The following is a 19,730-nucleotide window of genomic DNA, read 5'->3' as shown; positions in this document are numbered from 1 at the left end:
ACCCTAATCGATTATTGAAACCCTGTTAAATATTATCAGATATCAACATCGCCACTTGTTTTATTGCCCAGTGTTTTATATTTATGGGGAGACCACCTAAATATTCACTATAGTCTAAAGGCCACAGCGAGGTTTAAGAGAAAACTATTCTATCGGATTGCTTAAATACATATTGTAACTCAGTGGCGAAATGCTAAATTTTTGTGCAGTCGTATTTTTTATTTATTTGTTCATTTTTATTTTAGAAATAAATCAAACAACAAAATATCAAAAGCAAATAAATCTAAAGACTTCAGACAATGCTGTTTAAAAATATTCGTGAGCAGATCATAAAAATAAAAATCTTAATATAATCGCCTTTATATAAAACTTTAAGATTGTAGGAAATATCTGTATAGTGCTATTTTTGTTAAAAAGCAAGCTGGGAAAAAAATATAGCGTAATAAATGCAATGTAGCACTAAGAAATCACGAAGTGCGGTGCAAGAACGTTTGGAAAAAAATATTTTATTTTGTTGATCAATTTCTTCAGGTTATCATTACACCAGTCACAGCTCTCTCCTATTTCGTGTTTTCCTAAAGCAAGAACACGATTTCGTCTTACCTGTATCTTCATAGCAGGATGACTGCGTTTCTCCAATGTCCCACGAGCATCATCTGAAATCATGTCCGACGCTGAGCGGGTCAGAACAGCACTGCTGTAAGTCTGCTGCTTTCTGCTCTTTACACCACATGCATTTTCACAAATTCATAGAATGGCACTGTGCTGCATGACGGAAATTTAACGGACATATTTCGTGTTGGTCCTCAGTTTAACTTTTAACCTTCTCACATATTTTTATATGTAAATTCAATAAAATGAGGAACACCTTTTAAAAATCACCCTTTAAAACAAACTACACTGTCAGTATCCTGCTTTAATACGCAGGATATTGTACCTTTGCTATATTTCTGCTACATTAAGAATTGATCAAATGTCCCAAAATGTATACATTTAAAAGACTTAACTGCTTTTTAAAAAATCGCTGCCATTGGCAAAATCAACACTGTTAAAAACTATATATATATAAATATATATTTATTTTATAATGTGATGTATAATTATCCACATCTCAGCTTCATTTCCAAAGCAGTTTGTTTTGCAGTGAAGTAATATATATATATATATATATATATATATACATATTTTTAATTGGACTGAAACAATGAGTACACATACATATATTATGTAAACAAAAACTTTTATTTTGGATGCGATTAATCGCAAATAATAATTTGAGAGAAGTAATATATATATATATATATATATACATATTTTTAATTGGACTGAAACAATGACATGCCTTGCATTCTGATCTCGTGTGTTTTGATGACAGCAGATACACGAGGTGTGAGAAAATCATGCTGTCATAACAGCCTCCAAAACTGCGATAATCATGATATTACAGTAATTAGTCCTTCCTAATTTGTTCCCCTATACAACTCTTGAATTCTAAATGTTCATTGATGCCTTGAATGTTTATTTTATTTATTTATTTATTTATTTATATATTTTTATTTTACACTATACATTTTTGTTATGATTCTGAAACTGAAGATAGATCCGCATACACGTTGACAGAGAGAGAAGGCAAGTATTGGTGTTAATGAGAGCACTCTGCCTTTTCAGGGAGGTATTCGCGTGGAGCACGTGGTTTGCCCTAAGTGGGAGTGGGATGCATCAACAGATGCATAAACATCCCGAGCCATCTCCTCTCTTTTTAAACTTAAGGGGGGAACTCCTCCTATTCTCGGTCCAATTCATTATGATGGTCTGGCCCTTTAAGACGGAGCAGCGGGTCAGCAAGTAGTGTAGTGTTTCTCTAATTGAACTTCACAAAAGCAATCAACAAGAACTCGTTAGCGGTTGCTTGCTGTTTTGAGCCTCCTTGAGACACGGCTGCACATGCTGAAGATCTTCATGGAGCAGCTCAGAGAAGACTGGAGCTGCACATGAGGACTAAAGTTCGGGTGGCTGTGACGCCTGAAGCATGGTGCTTTTGGAGAGCCACTTCAGACTGAGCAAGAACAACGATTCTGTTTAAAAAAGGAATAGACCAGGCTTTTGTATGCATAAAAAAGTTTGAGCGAACTAGGTGACTTCTATTCGAAATAGTTTCTTGGGACTGAGATGACCTCCAGATCTAAAGACATGAAGGCAGGCTCCGTTTTGCAGTCCAGCGGCGAGGAGAGGCGGCGGGGTCCCTTAGACCAACTCCCACCTCCGGCCAACTCCAACAAGCCTCTCACCCCGTTCAGCATTGAGGATATCTTAAATAAACCCTCCGTCAAGAAGTCCGTCGGTAGTCTGTGCCCTCCGCGCGTGCTGGAGAAAGTGAGCGGCTCGAGCGCGTCTCGGAACGGGATCAGCGCTCCGTCCTCGCCGTTATGCGCTCTGGAGGAGCTGGCGAGCAAAACATTTAAGGGGCTGGAAGTCAGCGTTATACAAGCTGCAGAAGGTAAATTGTTTGACTTTTTTTTTCAGGGGTTTGTAGTTTTGCATTCGGATTGTGTTTACGAATTTACCTTCGAGTTTTAAATGCGCAATTGAAGTTAGTGACAATTTTGTTAATGTGTTATTGTAGCGGATTATAGGCTATGTGGATTTTACAACTGATGTCGAATTCATATATATATATATATATATATACTTTTTTTTTCACCCAGTGGTTCAGTGTTTACCAACTTGTTTAATCTCCGCGTATTTTTGTTATACTCATTTTCAGATATTACATTTCTCCTGTTTTTTCTTAGCTAAATGTCAATAGCGATTCCTCGAGTGTGACTGTCAGTATTTCTGGAATTTCACCTAGCCTTCTAAAAATTAAAGGTTCTTCGATGGTAAAGCATAAAAATCAAGCAATCTTAATTCTCAATATATAGGGCTTTTGAGTTGCTAAATGGTTCTTTGTAGATCATAATGATACTGGTTCGTGATTCTTTAAAATGCCAGTAAATCATGGTTTCTACAGATCCAAGTTCTTTGTAGATCTCAAAACTGACCCAAACTTTTTTTTCTTTTCTTTTTTTTTTTCAGAAATGCAGCTTAACGTGATAGAACGCACCATGCCTTTACAAGAATGTTAAAGAGGTGGAAATCATTCATGTTCACTTGACACATTTACTGAAAACTCGGTCGTGACGTTCGTGTTGACATTGCAGATCTGTCTTAGTGGGTCACGCTAACGGTCGTCTGTAATAAGATTGAGGCCTGTTCTGTGGCCTGATAGGCTGCTTGATTAACACATCAAATATTTCGAATTTACTTGGCAATCAATAGATCAGATGTTTTGGAAAGTTTCTCCCACTCTTTTCAAGAACAGCTGTTATGCAGCTGGAATGAACAACTGTGGCCTATCACATAACACAACAGTGAGTACACTCTTAACAATAAAGGTTCTAATTTGAACCAAACAGCATGTTGCAGCCTGATTCAAAAGGAGAACTTTTTTAACTTATACAAAATAAAATAAACATGCACAGTCTGTTGTGGTGCTTAAAAATCATAGAAACCAAAACACTAATCTAAAGAACCTTGTAACATTAAAGACTTTTTAATCTCCAGAGAACCAAATAGCAACTCAAGAACCATATACAGCCAAAAATAAGACCGCTGAAGAGCTTCCAACCCAGCATTTTTTAGAGTGTACTGTTTGGGAATGACTTACTGATGAAAGTTATTCTGAATTGTTACCCACACGCGCCGCCTGCGTTATTCCTGTCATGCGTTCCTGGAAATCAACTCTCCTTTCTTTCCATTTAAAGGTCGCGAACATCTCAATGCCTTCGGCCAAAGACAGGCCTCCAAAAAACGAAGGAAGTCCCGCACGGCCTTCACCAACCACCAGATCTACGAGCTGGAAAAGCGCTTTTTGTACCAGAAATACCTGTCACCGGCCGACAGAGACCAGATCGCACAGCAGCTGGGTCTGACCAATGCGCAGGTCATCACCTGGTTCCAGAACCGAAGGGCCAAGCTCAAGAGAGACCTGGAGGAGATGAAGGCGGACGTGGAGTCTCTCAAGAAAATCCCACCACAGGCATTGCAGAAACTGGTGGCCATGGAGGACATGGAAGACGCTCACAGTGGCTCGGGGCCCATTTCTCCCAGCCTTTCCCCAAGAGCCTTTCCACAGTCCCCATCCTCGTCCAGAGGCCAAACCACAGACGAGTTCTCAGAGGAGGACGAGGAAATCGAGGTGGACGATTAAAAGCAGGCCCTTGTTTTCAGAGAAGGGCATTTTTCACAACTTTTGCACGGACTCTGCGGAAGAACTTGAAATGCAAGGAAAGTTTTCTGTCTCCCTTATTTTTAATTTATTGAAAGGACCTCTACGTTCTGATGTCCAGATTGAAGACATGGTTTAAGGAATACGTTTTCATAAGATCTGAGAAATGGTTAAGAGATAAATGGTACAGTATCAAGACTGCAACATGTGTATGTGCATTTTAAGCTTTATTTCTCGATTTTCGAAGGAAACGTGTGCAATTGTTTACACCGTTCAACACATTTATGACCGCTGTAGAAACTCTACGCCAAAAGTGATTTTCAATTAAATTCTCAGCTGAATAGAATTATATATTTATAAATAATTTCAGAAGTCATCAGAAGCAAATTTATTCAATCTTGTTTCTGCATTGTAATTGTCAAGACTCATTTCCCAAAGTTTTACATTATATATCCCAGTTTCTGGCACAATTCCTACTGGCACTATTAACAAAAAAACAAAACAAAAAAAAAAAAATGTATGTCCAAAACAATGCAAGGGCAAGGTTGTGTATATATATAACAAGTTATGATGCATCTAACTCGTTAAATTTATTGTAACATTCTATTTAATCATCATTTATGTAAATAAAGGGTATATGTAATTTCACAATGTTTCCTTCCTTACCTTGAGTCAGAATTTAATCATGCATTGTATGCTGAGCTGAATTATAAAATAATTTCCCTATAAATTTGTGGATATAAGAAATCCACTAGAAAGAAATATATTTTTTTTTTCAATCTTAAAAAAAAAGAAACAAATAAGTCTTTCACTCTTTTTTTTTTTTTACCCAATTGTATTAATCGGTAATTAAACTCAAATTGGTTGAAAAAGTTCAGGACCACCTGTATATTTAAGGCAGCCCTAAAATTTAAGTTTGCTATTTTAGTGGCTTGATTGTCATGAGGCAAAGTTGCCTTGCATAAAATGTTTTATTTTATGCAAATGATTTTATGGCACACTCTCGTGGAGTTAAACAGCCGAGAGAGGCAGAGCACTTTTACACATCGCTTCATTGTGTGTTAAGAAGAGTGTTTGTGTGTGTTAAGTGCTTGAAGCGTAATTAGGACAATCGAACAAGGTTCCCCCTCGCACATTGTCACGAGGACAGCATAAAGCTTTCTTTTCTCCTCGCGCCATATGGTTTATGAATCTTCTCTAACACAAACTAGTCAACATGATTGATTAGGTTTACCCGCCTTTGAGTGCGCATTAACAGTTTCAGTCGGTCGAGCCCAAATAATACCCCACATCTGTGCCCGTGTGTTAAAAACGCCCATGAATAGCAGATGATTTGCATGCGGTTCCTAATGAATAAATCTCAAAAGGAAGCCGGTGGAAATTGGGAGGATTGTTGCATCCTGGTCTGCTGAATTTCTTTCGGCCCATTTGTGTCAGTTGTGAGCGGATCAAGGCAGCAGTTTTGGGGCAGCGAGAAGATGGAAGTACAATTGGCCTAATCGCTTGGAATAGTTGGGGTTGAAAAGTCAAGTAGATTTTTATGAGCGCTTTGTGGAAAGACTCGCCAGAGAGCCGGAGTTCTCAGAGCTGTCGAGGCAGCGGCTCATTCTCGTGCTGTTTTGTGTTTTCTGCTGCGATTGAAGTCCGCACAATAGCTCTAAATGCTTCGGGTTCCTACTGAGAGTCGAGATGACTGGAATTTGAAGGTATATGCATATAAATGCGGTTGGACTATGACGATTGAAAGCCATGATTTCACAGTGTGAAAATATTCGAGCAAACATCCAAGCGCGTTAAAAGCTCTGAAATGTCCCCTGCATGATAGATCACGATTCAGTGGTCAGCTTGTTAAACACAACTTCTGCAAAAATGTACACAGTGAAACTTTTCATTCATGTAAAAGACGGTAAAAGTAGCCTATAGTTGTTAGTGGATTTGTACGGGCAGACATTAAGCTACTGTTTTCATTTAAGGTCTTAATAATGGCAAACTCAACATGAAAAACGAATGCCAGAAATAGTAGTAATAATAATAATAATAATAATAATCATAACGCTTTAGAATTTGCTTAGCCTACAGAAAGGTAGCCTACTTCATTGTTATTTAATGTCATTTAACAATATTATTATTATTAGCCTACTATTATTATTGTTATTATTAGAATCATCATCTTTTACATTCGTTAAAATGTATTTAATAGGAGTTATTATAAAGAAAAAAACGAAAGAAAAAAAATCAAACATTTAGCCATATGCGCTCGCATCTGTTTTTATTTATTTATTTTTTAACGTTTATCTATTGTAGCCTTTTTTTTATGGAATCGCGAAAAAAAATTCTAAATTACATTAGATGCTTATATAGATGACGTGTTATATTTTATTTCGTTTTCTTAAATATTAGGCCAATATAGCTCTGCGTTTTCTTAAATATTATTTTTATATGCGTAGGCTAGGCCTATATATAAAATATATGTAGCCTGAATGTTTAATGTAATATAAAATAGTTGTGAAGATGTAGCCTACATGTTTATTTTTTCTTAAAAATATTCGATGAACACAGAGCAGAGTCGTGTGTTTTAAAGCCTAACATTCTAGATGATGTAATGCTTTACAAGAGGGAAAACTAGCCTACTATTCTTAAAATTAATTAATCAATTGCGATAATACTTCAATTAGTTAACAAAAAGCTACAAAGTAACATGTACATATTTGACCCTCCAAATAAATTAAGTCAGCTGTAATTCTGATTACCTGCTGGTGGACATAAACTTAAAATTTACCAGGTAAATAATAAAATATGAGCGGAAATTTACGTAGCCTATTAAAACATACCAGCGTGCATTTCCCCCAAATTATATCGATCAAGTATATTTTCTTCTCTTGAGACATTTAAAGCGTTTTTTAGTCACAACTGTTACATCGGAATTACCTTCCCTTCATGTGATGACGGTTGATACAAGCATGTTTTTATACTAATACTGCGATGATACTAGACATTCTGCCTGAGGTTTTCATTGTATCTTCAGAGCACTAGGCCTACATATAATGTAGTCTGAGATTAAAAATGCATCGAGATGATCATAATAGTCATTGTGAGGTGACTGAAGGGGACCGGCGTCAGTGAAGCTCTCTTGAAGACCAACACTGCACCCTAGTGGTTCATTTCTAAAAACACTGGTTTTTTAGTCACAACTGTTACATCGGAATTACCTTCCCTTCATGTGATGACGGTTGATACAAGCATGTTTTTATACTAATACTGCGATGATACTAGACATTCTGCCTGAGGTTTTCATTGTATCTTCAGCGCACTATATATAATGTAGTCTGATATTAAAAATGCATCGAGATGATCATAATAGAGTCATTGTGAGGTGACTGAAGGGGACCGGCGTCAGTGAAGCTCTCTTGAAGACCAACACTGCACCCTAGTGGTTCATTTCTAAAAACACTGTTGATTTAAATACAAATTACAAAGAGACTCTATTTTGAGTTTAGCAAGACTAGTCAACTTGTATTCATATAATGATCATATAATTTTGAATACCTTGCACATAAGTAATTTAAGTTTAAAACACACACACACACACACAATATATATAAAATGCACCCAATATTTTTTACCACTTAATTTATTTTTCAAAAATACAAAACAAAAAAATAATTATATATGCACAGAAAGCTATTAAAATAGAATATGTGAAATACAAAATATTTACACCAATTGATATTTTCACACAATCCTATCTTGTCCGTTTGTCTTTTATAACATAATGGAGTACCAGTGGTTGTGCCTAAAAGGGAGACAAAGAAGAAAACATTAGAACATGAATGAAAGGTTTAACAAAGTATCATCCTGTTGACAGGCTAATGACTGACACTAAACAGAGATTGCGGGCAGAACTTCATCCATTGCACTTAAAAACATGAGGCATGGAATTACTCATGCTAAATTCTCACAACACTTTGATGCCCCACAAACCAGAGCAAGACACCGCATGAAGCAATGTGGAGAATAGCACTTCCATTGCATTTTTCAGACCACAAGGCGACATCAGGCATATGGCTTTTCCTAGTACTAATAAATCTCTGCCTATGATTCCCCTCAGAAGATTCCTTCAGTGAGTAAAACACTGCACAGTAAATCGCTATAGGAATGAAGATCCCACCTAAAGAGAAAGCAAACGGGCTGAAAGTGTGAAAGCATGTGGTATGAAATTAGCTGGAGACGGTTGAGTCTACGCTACCTTTCCAAACCAGTGAGACAGCCAGAGACGCTTCATGGTCATGTGATCTGGGAGAGATTCGTTATTGAATAACATCTGGACCTGCAGTGCCATAAAGAGCACACAATGAAGAGTGAAGAAAAAAGGGCAGGAGGATGGAAATGAAAACAATGAGAGGTTTAGTTTAAAATCTTGCTAATTACATTTCACCATTAGAAAAATGTATTTTTAGCTGGTCATCCTATTTGAACATTGATTTTTTTTGTTTTTCTATTATGGAACTGAACATCAAATTCTCCTAACTGGGATGTACAAATCATACATGCATTTATACAATCAATATGTTGTCTGTTTGTCTAACACAGTGTCTGGAAGCACTAAAGCCACACATCACCTTCACTGACAACAGACCAATCAGCTGTAAGCTCAACGATAGACTTCAGCAACAGAAAATGGGTGAATTCTTTGTTTCCTACTTCAGAAAAACACATTCATATGTACCATTTTGTATACTGAATGAATTTTATAACAGGTTGCAATTGCATATAGTTAAAAACAAATAATGAATTAAATTAGTAGTCCAGAGACCACTAGCTATTTATTTATTTTATTTATATTTTGAAAATAGGAATGACTGAACTGAATAAATGTGATGTAAAACTTGCACAATTATGTGGCTTTCTGGTCCTAACTATAAAGGCTCCTTAAAGCATGACAGAGAAAAAAAAAAGTCACACCTGATGTTTCTCCACGTTAAGTCGATGACATAACACTTTCCTCAGATGTCGTACCTCAGCCCTGACCGAACAACGTACAAATTTCTGCTGCATAAACATAATATAAAATTAACACATTTATCATCGCTTCTAATAGAAAAAGCAACCAATGTGAAGGTTTACTTGAGTGAATCAATGTACATTCATATTCCTTCTTCGGCTGTTGTCTTACCTGTAGAGTTAATTTATTTTTGTCCTTCCCAGGAAATGACGAGCTGTAAAAACAAGAAGAAATTATGATAGGATTATTTTGATGCACCTAAGCTAACCGTTCAAAAGCTTGGAGTTTTTAAGTTTTTAAAAGAGGTCTCTTATGCTCACCAAGTACGCATTTATTTGATCAGAAATACACAGTAATATTGTGAAATATCTTTACTGCTATCTTCCTACCTTTGCCTCTCCAAACACAGAGAGACCTGCTCGTCGTATCTGTAGAAATGAGCTTTGGAGTGGTCAAAGCTTGTGTAGGGTAATCCTGTATTATCTGGAACTGAATCTACAAGAAAACAAAAACATAGTTAATAATAATCTTAATAAAAACAAATTAACAGCAGCATCTATGGTAGGGTGACCATATGTGCCCTCATTCCAGGACACATCCTGGTCAGGATTTCTATATTGCCTAAAATATCCAAGTTTTGGCTTTGTTTGCGCTGCGCAGACCGATCGGTGTATAACATCTCACAGTACAGTGAGAGCTATAAAGAGCAGCCGGCTCCTTATGCTTTCAAATCGCTCTCACGGTACTTTCATGTCATACATCGATCAGTCTGCGCAGTGCTGCTTCTAGTTGAACACACCTAATATGTACGCGTATTTGCCATGCTTTGACTGTTCTCTGTAGATCCCCCCTTCTCACGCGCCACGAATGGTTGATTATCTAGAATGCCTGCATGTTATTGGTCAAACCATGGATCGCGTAACGTACCAAAAGAGGGGGGGTGGGGGTGTTTTTTTTGCAGAACTTCGCACACTGGATGAGAAGCGGCATTATAATGCATTATAAATGTACCAAATCCTTGTTGTTGTACTACAAAGTCTGTAAGATTGTACATTTTACATCCTAGTCTACATTTTAATAGGCTATTAGAAACAGTAATAATAGTAGGCTATTAGTTAGATGCCAGATATTATTTATTAAGCTATGACTCTGGATAATTGATTTTTAGAATAGAGATCACAGTTCTCCCACGATTCTGAAAACAAATTAGACAAAAACTAAATAATATATAGGCTAATTCACTTAGGTTTCTTACTAAATGTTTTATTTAATGTTATAAATGAGCCTATTAAAAAGGTCAGTTTCTCATTTTGAATGCGGCTGCCGCAACATCAGCTATATCCGGACTATAAACTTTTATCCCAATACTTTCGTTATTAGTATTTAATGTTTGCAACACAGAAATGTAACCTACTGTGTAGACTGTTTGTGAAGCTGTTTCAAACATAAAGCTTACATGATGAGCGTGATTGTGATTTCAAATGTTTAATATACGTAGTGGAATCATCGTCCTAGCAATAAGATTGCGTGTGTTTGAATCGAGATCGCGATCTTTTAATGATTAATCCATATGAGGCTATAGCCTATGTATTTTTGTATGTCATACTTTGTACCAGACCTCAAAAGTTACCCGGGCCCAGGCCTGGGCGGCCCCCCCGCTTCCGCGATCCATGGGTTAAACTACTTTTTGATCATTACCTTCAGCAAGTATGTAAACAGGGAAACAAAGTCAAAACCTGGATATTTTAGGCAATATAGAAATCCTGGTCAGGACGTGTCCGGGAAAAATAGCACATATGGTCACCCTATCTATCGACATGGTGTCACTTACCATCTCCAGATGGCTGTATGATTCGTTCAAGACCTCGTGACTGATAGAATTCTTTAATTCGTTTGTCTTCACCTGAGAAGATCAGAGGGTTATTTAACCATGACTGACCAGGAGACAAACCGACACTCAAGTTCAGATGATCCTGTACACTATACTTACTCTCTTGTAGACCTGGGACTAGTTTGTAGACGATGTCTTGCATGACTCTGTCCAGCTTTAGATTCAGCAAAGGCTGCGTTTCGTGGATTTTGATGTTACACATCGGACAATACTTGCTGGTCTGGAGATACTTCACAATGCAACTCTTACAAACTGCAGAGACACAGTGGAATGAAAACGAGCATTCATTTTAGCAAAACAGCTTATGAATTTCTTCTGCATATGGTACAAATGACAACTGAGAAGTAAGCTGCTATAAATCTGTGTTCATTTGCGAGTGTGTTATTAGGAGAGAGATCAAGTGCACAACACTTACACGTATGGAGGCATTCTGTGATGGTGGTTGCATCAATAAAGTATCCTGCACAGAGGTAGCACACGATGTGTTCATTTAGGTCCTTTATCTTTATTTTAACTTCTTCCTGTAAAACAAACAGGTAGTTTGAGATGACTGTGACATTCTGCATTAGCGTAACATCACCAGCCTTTCACATTCAGGTGTTTTTGGAGCAGTCCATGAATGCATATCTACAGGGCAATATTGTTATGCCATGTTAACGTGTAAATAAGACACATTTTTCAAGTTTATCCTTGGCGTTCCCACCTGTCATCTTGTGCAAAGCCCAGTCAGTTTGGTAAAACTATCAATTATAGCTGAAACAACATTCAAATTGTTTCTTTTTTAAAACAGTTTTTTGGTGAGAAGAATTTTTGAAAACGTAAAATGTCACTAGGAAAAAAAGACAATTATTCTATAACTTATATTTACACATAAATCAAATCTATAGCAGTTTCAGCAGTGTCCTGTATTAACACATTAAAATTTAACAAACTACGATTTTATGACCACATAGCCTAATTATTTTTAAAGATTCTGCAGATTTTTTGTACTTTTCATTTGTTATGAAGTTGTTTTTAAGGTGGCAAAGGGGTGGCATGGGGTCTATGAGGGGTGGCAACACCAAAGCAAGCACCATGCATAGTTTTTGGGGATTTATGGTCTGACATACACAGTTGTGTTCACAAATATTGTATTACCATTAAGTAATCATCTATACTGTTTAAAATGAAAAATAAATAACATTTCAATATCCATCATGGCACCAAGTCAATAAAACCTCAACAGGTTATAAATGAATTATAAATAATAAAAATAATTATAAATAAATTATAAACAAACTCAATCAACCATATACTCTAGCAACACCCCAACAACTGCATAACAAGAGCCTAGCAACCACCCAAAATATCCTAGCAACCAACTAGCAACACTTTAGCAAACATCTAGAACATCTAACTGACCGAACCATTTACGTTTTTTAAACAAGACTTTAAGACAAGCCAGCATAAATGTCTTTCAAACTTTTCAATCTAGTTATTACAGTTTTTCTTACAGCTTTTTTTTTCAACTGCTTACACACATTTTCAAAACTATGCCTCTTTTTTTCAAAACTTTACACACAAATCCAAGAATTGCACACACAAAATGCAAAATGCCTCACATCTCTTGTAAAATGAAGCACTCTGGTGTTTGTGTCAGGTTTCAGAAATTGTGTGACAAGTAAAGATTTTGTGTGTAAGCAGTTGAAAAAAATTGTAAATGCTTACAATTCAAATACACCGATGTCTTTCCTGCCCAGTGAACACTGAGATCAATAACACTGTAACAAAAAACTCTTACTAGGATTCAGGAATTATTTTTGCAGTTCAATGTCTATTACAGTATACATAAATTAAATTACAGATACAGATGTATAATTCAGCAATGAACCTTTCGAGAAAAAAAATCATTTTCATTTTACGACTGTAAGTGATCTTGCAGTAGATGAAAAGCACTAGAAAAGTTCAAATACCAAAGAATTGTATGAACTTGGCATGCACCACAATACAGTACACTAAAAATAAAATTAAAAAAGTAAATTTAATTAGCATCCTCTGCACATTTGGCCAAATTTCATTACAGTATACAGTACTATAGCAGTTTCTTGGTCTCCTGACACAAGACTATATCTCAGCCATTTCTCAGTTCTTCAAAAATGCAGTACACATAAAAAATGGTTACAAATAAAATTTGACAGTCACACGCTTGAAGGTGTACAACATGTGCTACAGTTTACTGTACATATAGAATAGTGAAATTTCCATTATCTAATGTACTGGTACTGTACTGTAATTATACTGTATGTGTAAGTATAAAACCCCTGTAGATGATTGACTCAGCTCTGTCCTCTCCGTTGTTAGGATGCAGAGATTCTGATTGGTGTGTCATCAGTTTTTAGGCTACTCATTGTTAAACTTTTTGAGAAATGTGTCTTTGCTTTGAAAACTGAATTAAAGTTTTGGGGGGGAAAAAGTGCCAACTAAAATCAGTTATATTAACAATCGAGAAAACTGCAATACGACTATATTCTTACCTAACTCTGCTATTAGTTTCCGTGATCGCCATATTCTTATTGATTTCATGTTATTGTTACGGTTTATGATGAAAGTGGAGCGAGCGGTCGGAGAATCGAATCACCAAAAAATTACGCGATGAATCTCAGACATATCCGGACGATATTAGATTTCTCAGCGGACTTCTGAGTTACCTGAAAAGCAGTAATTATCTGATTCACGAACAAATGTATAAACAATTCGCTTTGTGGTTTTGACTCCGGTTCATAAGAGTCATTTGTTAATGAAGCCGACTACACTGGCACGCTGCGTGTGCAGTGCATCTTAAGTCTTCATATACAGTACGAATATTTACATCCAGTGTCTCTTCTGACAAATATTACAAAAGTAATTTGTTGCGTACAACTATTCACATGCACGCGCTTCTTACTGTGCTGCGGGAGAAGCGCGCTTTACTTTTCAGCGAGCCAGGTGTCATTTATAAACAAGCCTGCCATTGGCTAAATACCAAAAAATTACGCGATGAATCTCAGACATATCCGGACGATATTAGATTTCTCAGCGGACTTCTGAGTTACCTGAAAAGCAGTAATTATCTGATTCACGAACAAATGTATAAACAATTCGCTTTGTGGTTTTGACTCCGGTTCATAAGAGTCATTTGTTAATGAAGCCGACTACACTGGCACGCTGCGTGTGCAGTGCATCTTAAGTCTTCATATACAGTACGAATATTTACATCCAGTGTCTTTTCTGACATGGGAAATATTACAAAAGTAATTTGTTGCGTACAACTATTCACATGCACGCGCTTCTTACTGTGCTGCGGGAGAAGCGCGCTTTACTTTTCAGCGAGCCAGGTGTCATTTATAAACAAGCCTGCCATTGGCTAAATACACCACATTATATACGCGAGTACCGGTTTAATATCAATCACTGCCACGAGGACTGCAAACCACTTCGTTAAATATGAAAATATGAGGTATGAAAACGGCAGGACAAGCGTATCATCACAGGGGTCACATTAGGTCCCATGACTGAATTCTGCAGTACAAAATGCATTTTCTGTCACGCATGTTCAACACGGATACGCGCTGCCGATAATGCACGCCGCAGATCATAAGGATGCACTTGTTCACTGGTCAGGGCCAACGCGCATTAATAAACATGTGAGATATCGCAGCGCAGCACGCGACCACTGTTTGAAACAACTCGTTTTATTCGTGTGTTGAATGTTGGAGTTGGGAAAAACTACAACGCAAGAGATTCGACTGGGACAGAAATGACAAGAAAAACCTCGCCACGGAGAACAAAAACGCAACCGCTAGAACACAGTGGATTGATTCTTCGCAACACTCACGCCTGCGCAGACACGCAGCAAGGTCTCGCGCTCCATCTCTCGGCTTTCGCGCCACACAGAACGCCCCTCTCACGCGTGTTTATGGATAGCGCGGGAAGCGCGCGGCGAGAGATGGGCCGCTCAAGCGATGTTGGTCCCGTTCACTCACCTCGTTCCTTAAAGGGTCGAGCTTGTAGACGTTCTGCAGCTGGTTTCTTAGCCGCATAGCTATCGCCATCGGACCTTGTTCCGCCATCTTTGGGAATTTTGCATACTTCCGGGTAACGGGAGAGAGGCTGAGTTCGGTCGCTGAGAGGCGGGGGATCTGCTGGTTTTTCCACACACACACGTCTGGTTTGCTATCCTTGTGGGGACTCTCCATAGGCGTAATGGTTTTTCTACTGTAGAGACCGTATATTCTATTGCCCTACACCAACCCTACCCCTAAACCTACCCCTCACAGGAAGCTTTCTGCATTTTTAGATTTTCAAAAAACTTCATTCTGTGTGATTTATTAGCTTGTTTACCCGTGGGGACCTCAGTTTAGGTCCCCACCGTGACACGAGTCCCCCATGAGTCTGTGTGTATTCAGGTTTAAGTCCCCACCAGAATAGAAAAACAGGTACACACACACACACACACACACACACACACACAGTCTTCCACTATCCTTGTGGGGACTCCCCATAGGCATAATGGTTTTTAATAATGTACAAACTGTATTTTCTATTGCCCTACACCAACCCAACACCTAAACCTACCCCTCACAGAAAACTTTGAGCATTTTTACAAAATAATAATAAAAAATAAAAAAACTAATTTTGTATGATTTATAAGCTTCTGTGCCCATGGGGACCTCAATTTAGGTCCCCACGGTGACACAAGTCCCCATGAGTTGGTGTGTATTCAGGTTTAAGTCCCCACCAGTGTAGAAAAACATGTACACACACACACACACACTCATTTCCATCCCACACTGGTATTATCATTGGGTGTGTGCAAAAATCCTTCTAGAGGACTCTAGAGTTTCTAGGCTAACATTAGGCTAATGATAATACCTGACAAGATCATATTACCTACAGATTTATCTCAGTAAGACTAGTGAACCTACCACCATAATCTCAAAATTGCAACATTATTGTTTTAGTATATTTTGTATTATTAAATGAACGATTTTATAAGAATGCCACAAACAATTACAAGTTCAATTACATTGGACCTCAATGCCATATTTAAGGTTTCGAAAATAAAAACAAAGCAGTAAGAGGATGGGTTGTATATGGATTGTTGAGCATTCTGCTGTGCTGATACAGCATTACAATTGTGTCTTTCCAAAACCATATTTGGTGACTAGAACACTGAAAAACAGGGTTGTACTGTAGGACCTCTTCAGTAAGGTCCATATCCCTCACATCATCTTTTAGGTGAACTATTAAATCAATGTATGTTTGGCGTAAATACTTTAGTCGTTTGCATGTAGTTGTCTTTTTGTTCTAAAATCTGTTTTAATCATCAGAACCTCACAGATGTTGTATATAGAGCTTAAGTTGTATTTAACCATTTAAGAATGTTTTTAACAATTTAAGAATTTAACAATTTTAACTGGTTATGCAGTCAAAAGTGCAATGTTGCTGTGTAACCACTAGATGTCCCTACTCACTTTAATGTAGTTATCAGGGATTGCTGTAATGCTTCAGAAACAAGTGAACAGCCCACACTTGTTCTTCAAACCAAAGTCTGGTTTATGCTCTTTTTCATGACTTCTGGAATTTAACAAATGCAAGTTCATCATTATTACTTCCAATTCAAGTTTAATCTCATAACAGTTATGTGTGCTGCAGCATCCTTCAGTAGTACCACACTGATATTATAATGTCTGATCATCATGACTATGTAGTTTAAATTGGAGAAACTATTTTTTGTCAGATTAGATTGCACACAGAAATATTCATATAACCACTGATGAAAAGTAATTTTCTTATTTATTTTTCTTATAAAATAGTATGGAACAAAGTGTCTTATGTGCATTGTGTTTTCTCATTTTAATAATGTCTCATAGGTGGTCTGTTTTGTCTTACCTGTCAAAACCTATTAATTAATCCTGTTTTCGCATTTTTGGACTCAATGTGCACTTTAACACAAAAGAAACTATGTATCATCTTGATTGTGTTCGTGAACCTGAATGAAGCAGTGTTTGACTGAGCAGTAACTGTAGAAATATGAATTTATAACACTGCAAGTCTGAACTGTGAAGCTGTGTTCGGTTTTAATATAGACATCTGATGGGGTCATCGCACATCTGAGTGACAGCACCTGACTCCACATACAAATCACGCCTTTGGGGCAGACAGAACACAACCACAAGCTCTGACGATAGCTGAACACATCAAAGAGAAAAGAAAGAGATGCCGATCCCTTTGGCACACCGTGGCATTTATTTCTTCAGCATATCTCAGACAGTTAATGGACACTAAGTCCTTCTCTTGTTGCCTTTTGTCTGTACACATATCAAATTCATTCAGCGTCTCTCGTATCTAAATAAAATAGTCTGATTGTTTCACCTGCCAGCCAAAGGCTATCAAAGTGAAGAAGATAAGGTAAACTAATGTCCAATAAATCGAGTCATTTCCATTGGATAGAGTTCAGTTCAGAGAGAGATACGAGAGGGATGTTACAGAAGTTTTAATGAAAACATGTCACTGAAATCACAGGGCGATGCAATATGTTTCTTGTTGAGATTCATTCATGTGAGGGAGAAGAACCAGAACATGTTTTACTAAAGCAATTGCAATTGCCGACCGCCTTCACCCTGAATTGAAGCCAGATCTTGATAAGTGGAAACAATCTGTCTCATTGATTCATTATAAAGCTGCTTTATTTCCCTCACCGCTAAGATGTGTAAAAACTTACGCAGGATGACAGAAGATATGTATCCAGTAGAGTGGGTTCTATGTTTAAATTATTTGATGAGAATTGCAGAAAACATGGAACAAATGGTCTTAGAACAAAACTAGAAATGTACCATCTATTCCAAAGGGATTCCACAACACTTATCTGAGATGCTATTTCCTCCTGAATTAAGGGATTTAGTATGTCTCCTTTTGGCAAAAAAGCGAGAAAAAACAGAAAAGAAAAGGAAAAGACTCATACTGATTTCAGTGCCCCTGGCCTAGACCTGTTCACCCAAAGCTTCAAAAACAAACAAACAAACTTCCATACCGGATAGGAGGCTCGCCTGCCAAGTCATGCCAGAGTGAGGCCCTCTGTTTGGGCCACACAGACTTTTGCTTCCCCCTGTCCCAGAGCAATCAGAGCATGTAGGGACGGACACCAAGCTTTTTGTTTCTGCCTGCTCCAGCAATTAACTGCCAAGTGGCAAGCTAATGAAGATAACCCCCTCCAAGCCCTGATCAGCAGCCAGGGCGCTGACGACAGCTCAAAACACAAAGACTCTTACGGGAAGAAGAGGGGGTAGTTTGAGACCATTTTATTGTTATAATTGTGTTTTATAAAACAGATTGTTAAAACTCTAAATTCTGATCTTTCAAGCCTTATTTAAAGAGTTGTAACATTATACAACATGCGCATACCGGTGACTGCACATCATTTGGATTCTACATTAATACTTCAGGGTGCATAAACAGGTTAAAGTTATCTGTATACAGTGAGAGCCTTTTGGAAAAATTTATTGTTTATTGCTTTATTTTGGTGTAGTAATTCTAGACATGTGAAAGATGGTATTCTTACTTGCAATATGTAGATGAAAAGTTACCAGGTACAATATTGGCTGCTATATTGAGTCCTTAAAATTACAATAGCTCTTTATATATATGGTGTAGCCATAAAGTATATATAAACAGGTGTTCCTCGACATTGCTGACATTCATTATTCAACATGTTTCATTTGACTAAATGAGTGTATTAACAGGCTCTTTGAATCTGTAGTCGGAGCCATTGAACTCCATCAAATCCTATACCCTGATGCCTGATGAGTTAATTGACATGCAGGCTGTTGAATAGTGAATTAGCAACTGAGTTGTATTTCTGTGACCTGGATAACTGAACTGACATAGAGTGCACAATGTAGAACATTCTTGACAACACACATTTCACTATTGTTCCTGCTATGTTCCACATCTAATCTTTCAATCATATATTTAAATACTGTCCGATGGTTATGTGCACTCAAAACAAGACAACCCATAAAGATTTGGATTTTGATTGTTTTAAATATAATTAGCAGTCAGTTTTTTCCCACCAGGGTGCGCTAGAGCTGAGAATTGAAGCCTTATGGGTAGCTGACAGTCAATCATTCACCTAGACAAACTGCCCCTGTCTGTATCTCAATTCTCTAATAACTGGCAATATTCCTGTAATTTGGGTGTGTCAGCGTATCTTGTCTGGTACAGTCTGAAGCCATTCAACCCAGTGTGATCAGAGTGTGAGCGAACTAGCTCTAAAAGGTAGGCTATGTTAACATTAAGATTTTTGTTTTAAGCAGACACTTTCTTACCAGTACAATATATATTTTTGTATTGTTTACAAAAATGTATGCTCTGTTTTTTATAGGTACGTTTTTGGTACACATGATATCAATGCAGTACTGCGCAGAACCAGTTCAAGTGCAGTGCTAGATACAAAGAAAATAAATCAACCAAACTCTTGACACGCTTTGCATATTGTATACATTTGCGTATATTTTATAGAACTGGTGTATTTAATGGTAAATTTCCAGAAG

General features: G+C 37.4%; 2 protein-coding genes across 6 annotated transcripts; one reads left to right on the top strand and one right to left on the bottom strand.

Moving 5' to 3' along the window:
* The first annotated feature begins 1,787 nt into the window (after positions 1–1,787).
* LOC107710463 (transcription factor LBX1-like) lies at positions 1,788–4,306 on the top strand. Its single transcript, XM_016515231.1, has 2 exons — positions 1,788–2,497; positions 3,804–4,306. Exons 1-2 carry the CDS (start codon positions 2,170–2,172, stop codon positions 4,247–4,249), a joined length of 774 nt encoding a protein of 257 aa, XP_016370717.1. The 5' UTR covers positions 1,788–2,169; the 3' UTR covers positions 4,250–4,306.
* A 3,637-nt stretch (positions 4,307–7,943) lies between these two features.
* pcgf1 (polycomb group ring finger 1) lies at positions 7,944–15,287 on the bottom strand. Of its 5 annotated transcripts, none has more exons than XM_016515243.1 (9): positions 15,162–15,287; positions 11,576–11,681; positions 11,260–11,412; positions 11,101–11,172; positions 9,659–9,764; positions 9,441–9,483; positions 9,230–9,316; positions 8,514–8,594; positions 7,944–8,060 (listed from the first exon to the last, which is right to left on the bottom strand). In XM_016515243.1, the coding sequence occupies exons 1-9, from the start codon at positions 15,246–15,248 to the stop codon at positions 8,010–8,012; spliced, it is 786 nt and encodes a 261-aa protein (XP_016370729.1). In that variant the 5' UTR covers positions 15,249–15,287; the 3' UTR covers positions 7,944–8,009. The 5 variants fall into 5 exon arrangements, with proteins under 5 accessions (XP_016370729.1, XP_016370730.1, XP_016370731.1 ...); XM_016515244.1 differs by lacking the exon at positions 15,162–15,287 and adding an exon at positions 15,014–15,141; XM_016515246.1 differs by lacking the exon at positions 7,944–8,060 and adding an exon at positions 8,887–8,964 and having other exon boundaries at positions 8,522–8,594.
* Positions 15,288–19,730: the final 4,443 nt, after the last annotated feature.

This window comes from Sinocyclocheilus rhinocerous, unplaced genomic scaffold, assembly GCF_001515625.1.
Source record: "Sinocyclocheilus rhinocerous isolate Xijiao unplaced genomic scaffold, SAMN03320098_v1.1 scaffold297, whole genome shotgun sequence".
Taxonomy (NCBI): domain Eukaryota; kingdom Metazoa; phylum Chordata; class Actinopteri; order Cypriniformes; family Cyprinidae; genus Sinocyclocheilus; species Sinocyclocheilus rhinocerous.
Note: the sequence above shows the minus strand (reverse complement) of the source record. Positions and strands in the feature narration are given on the sequence as shown.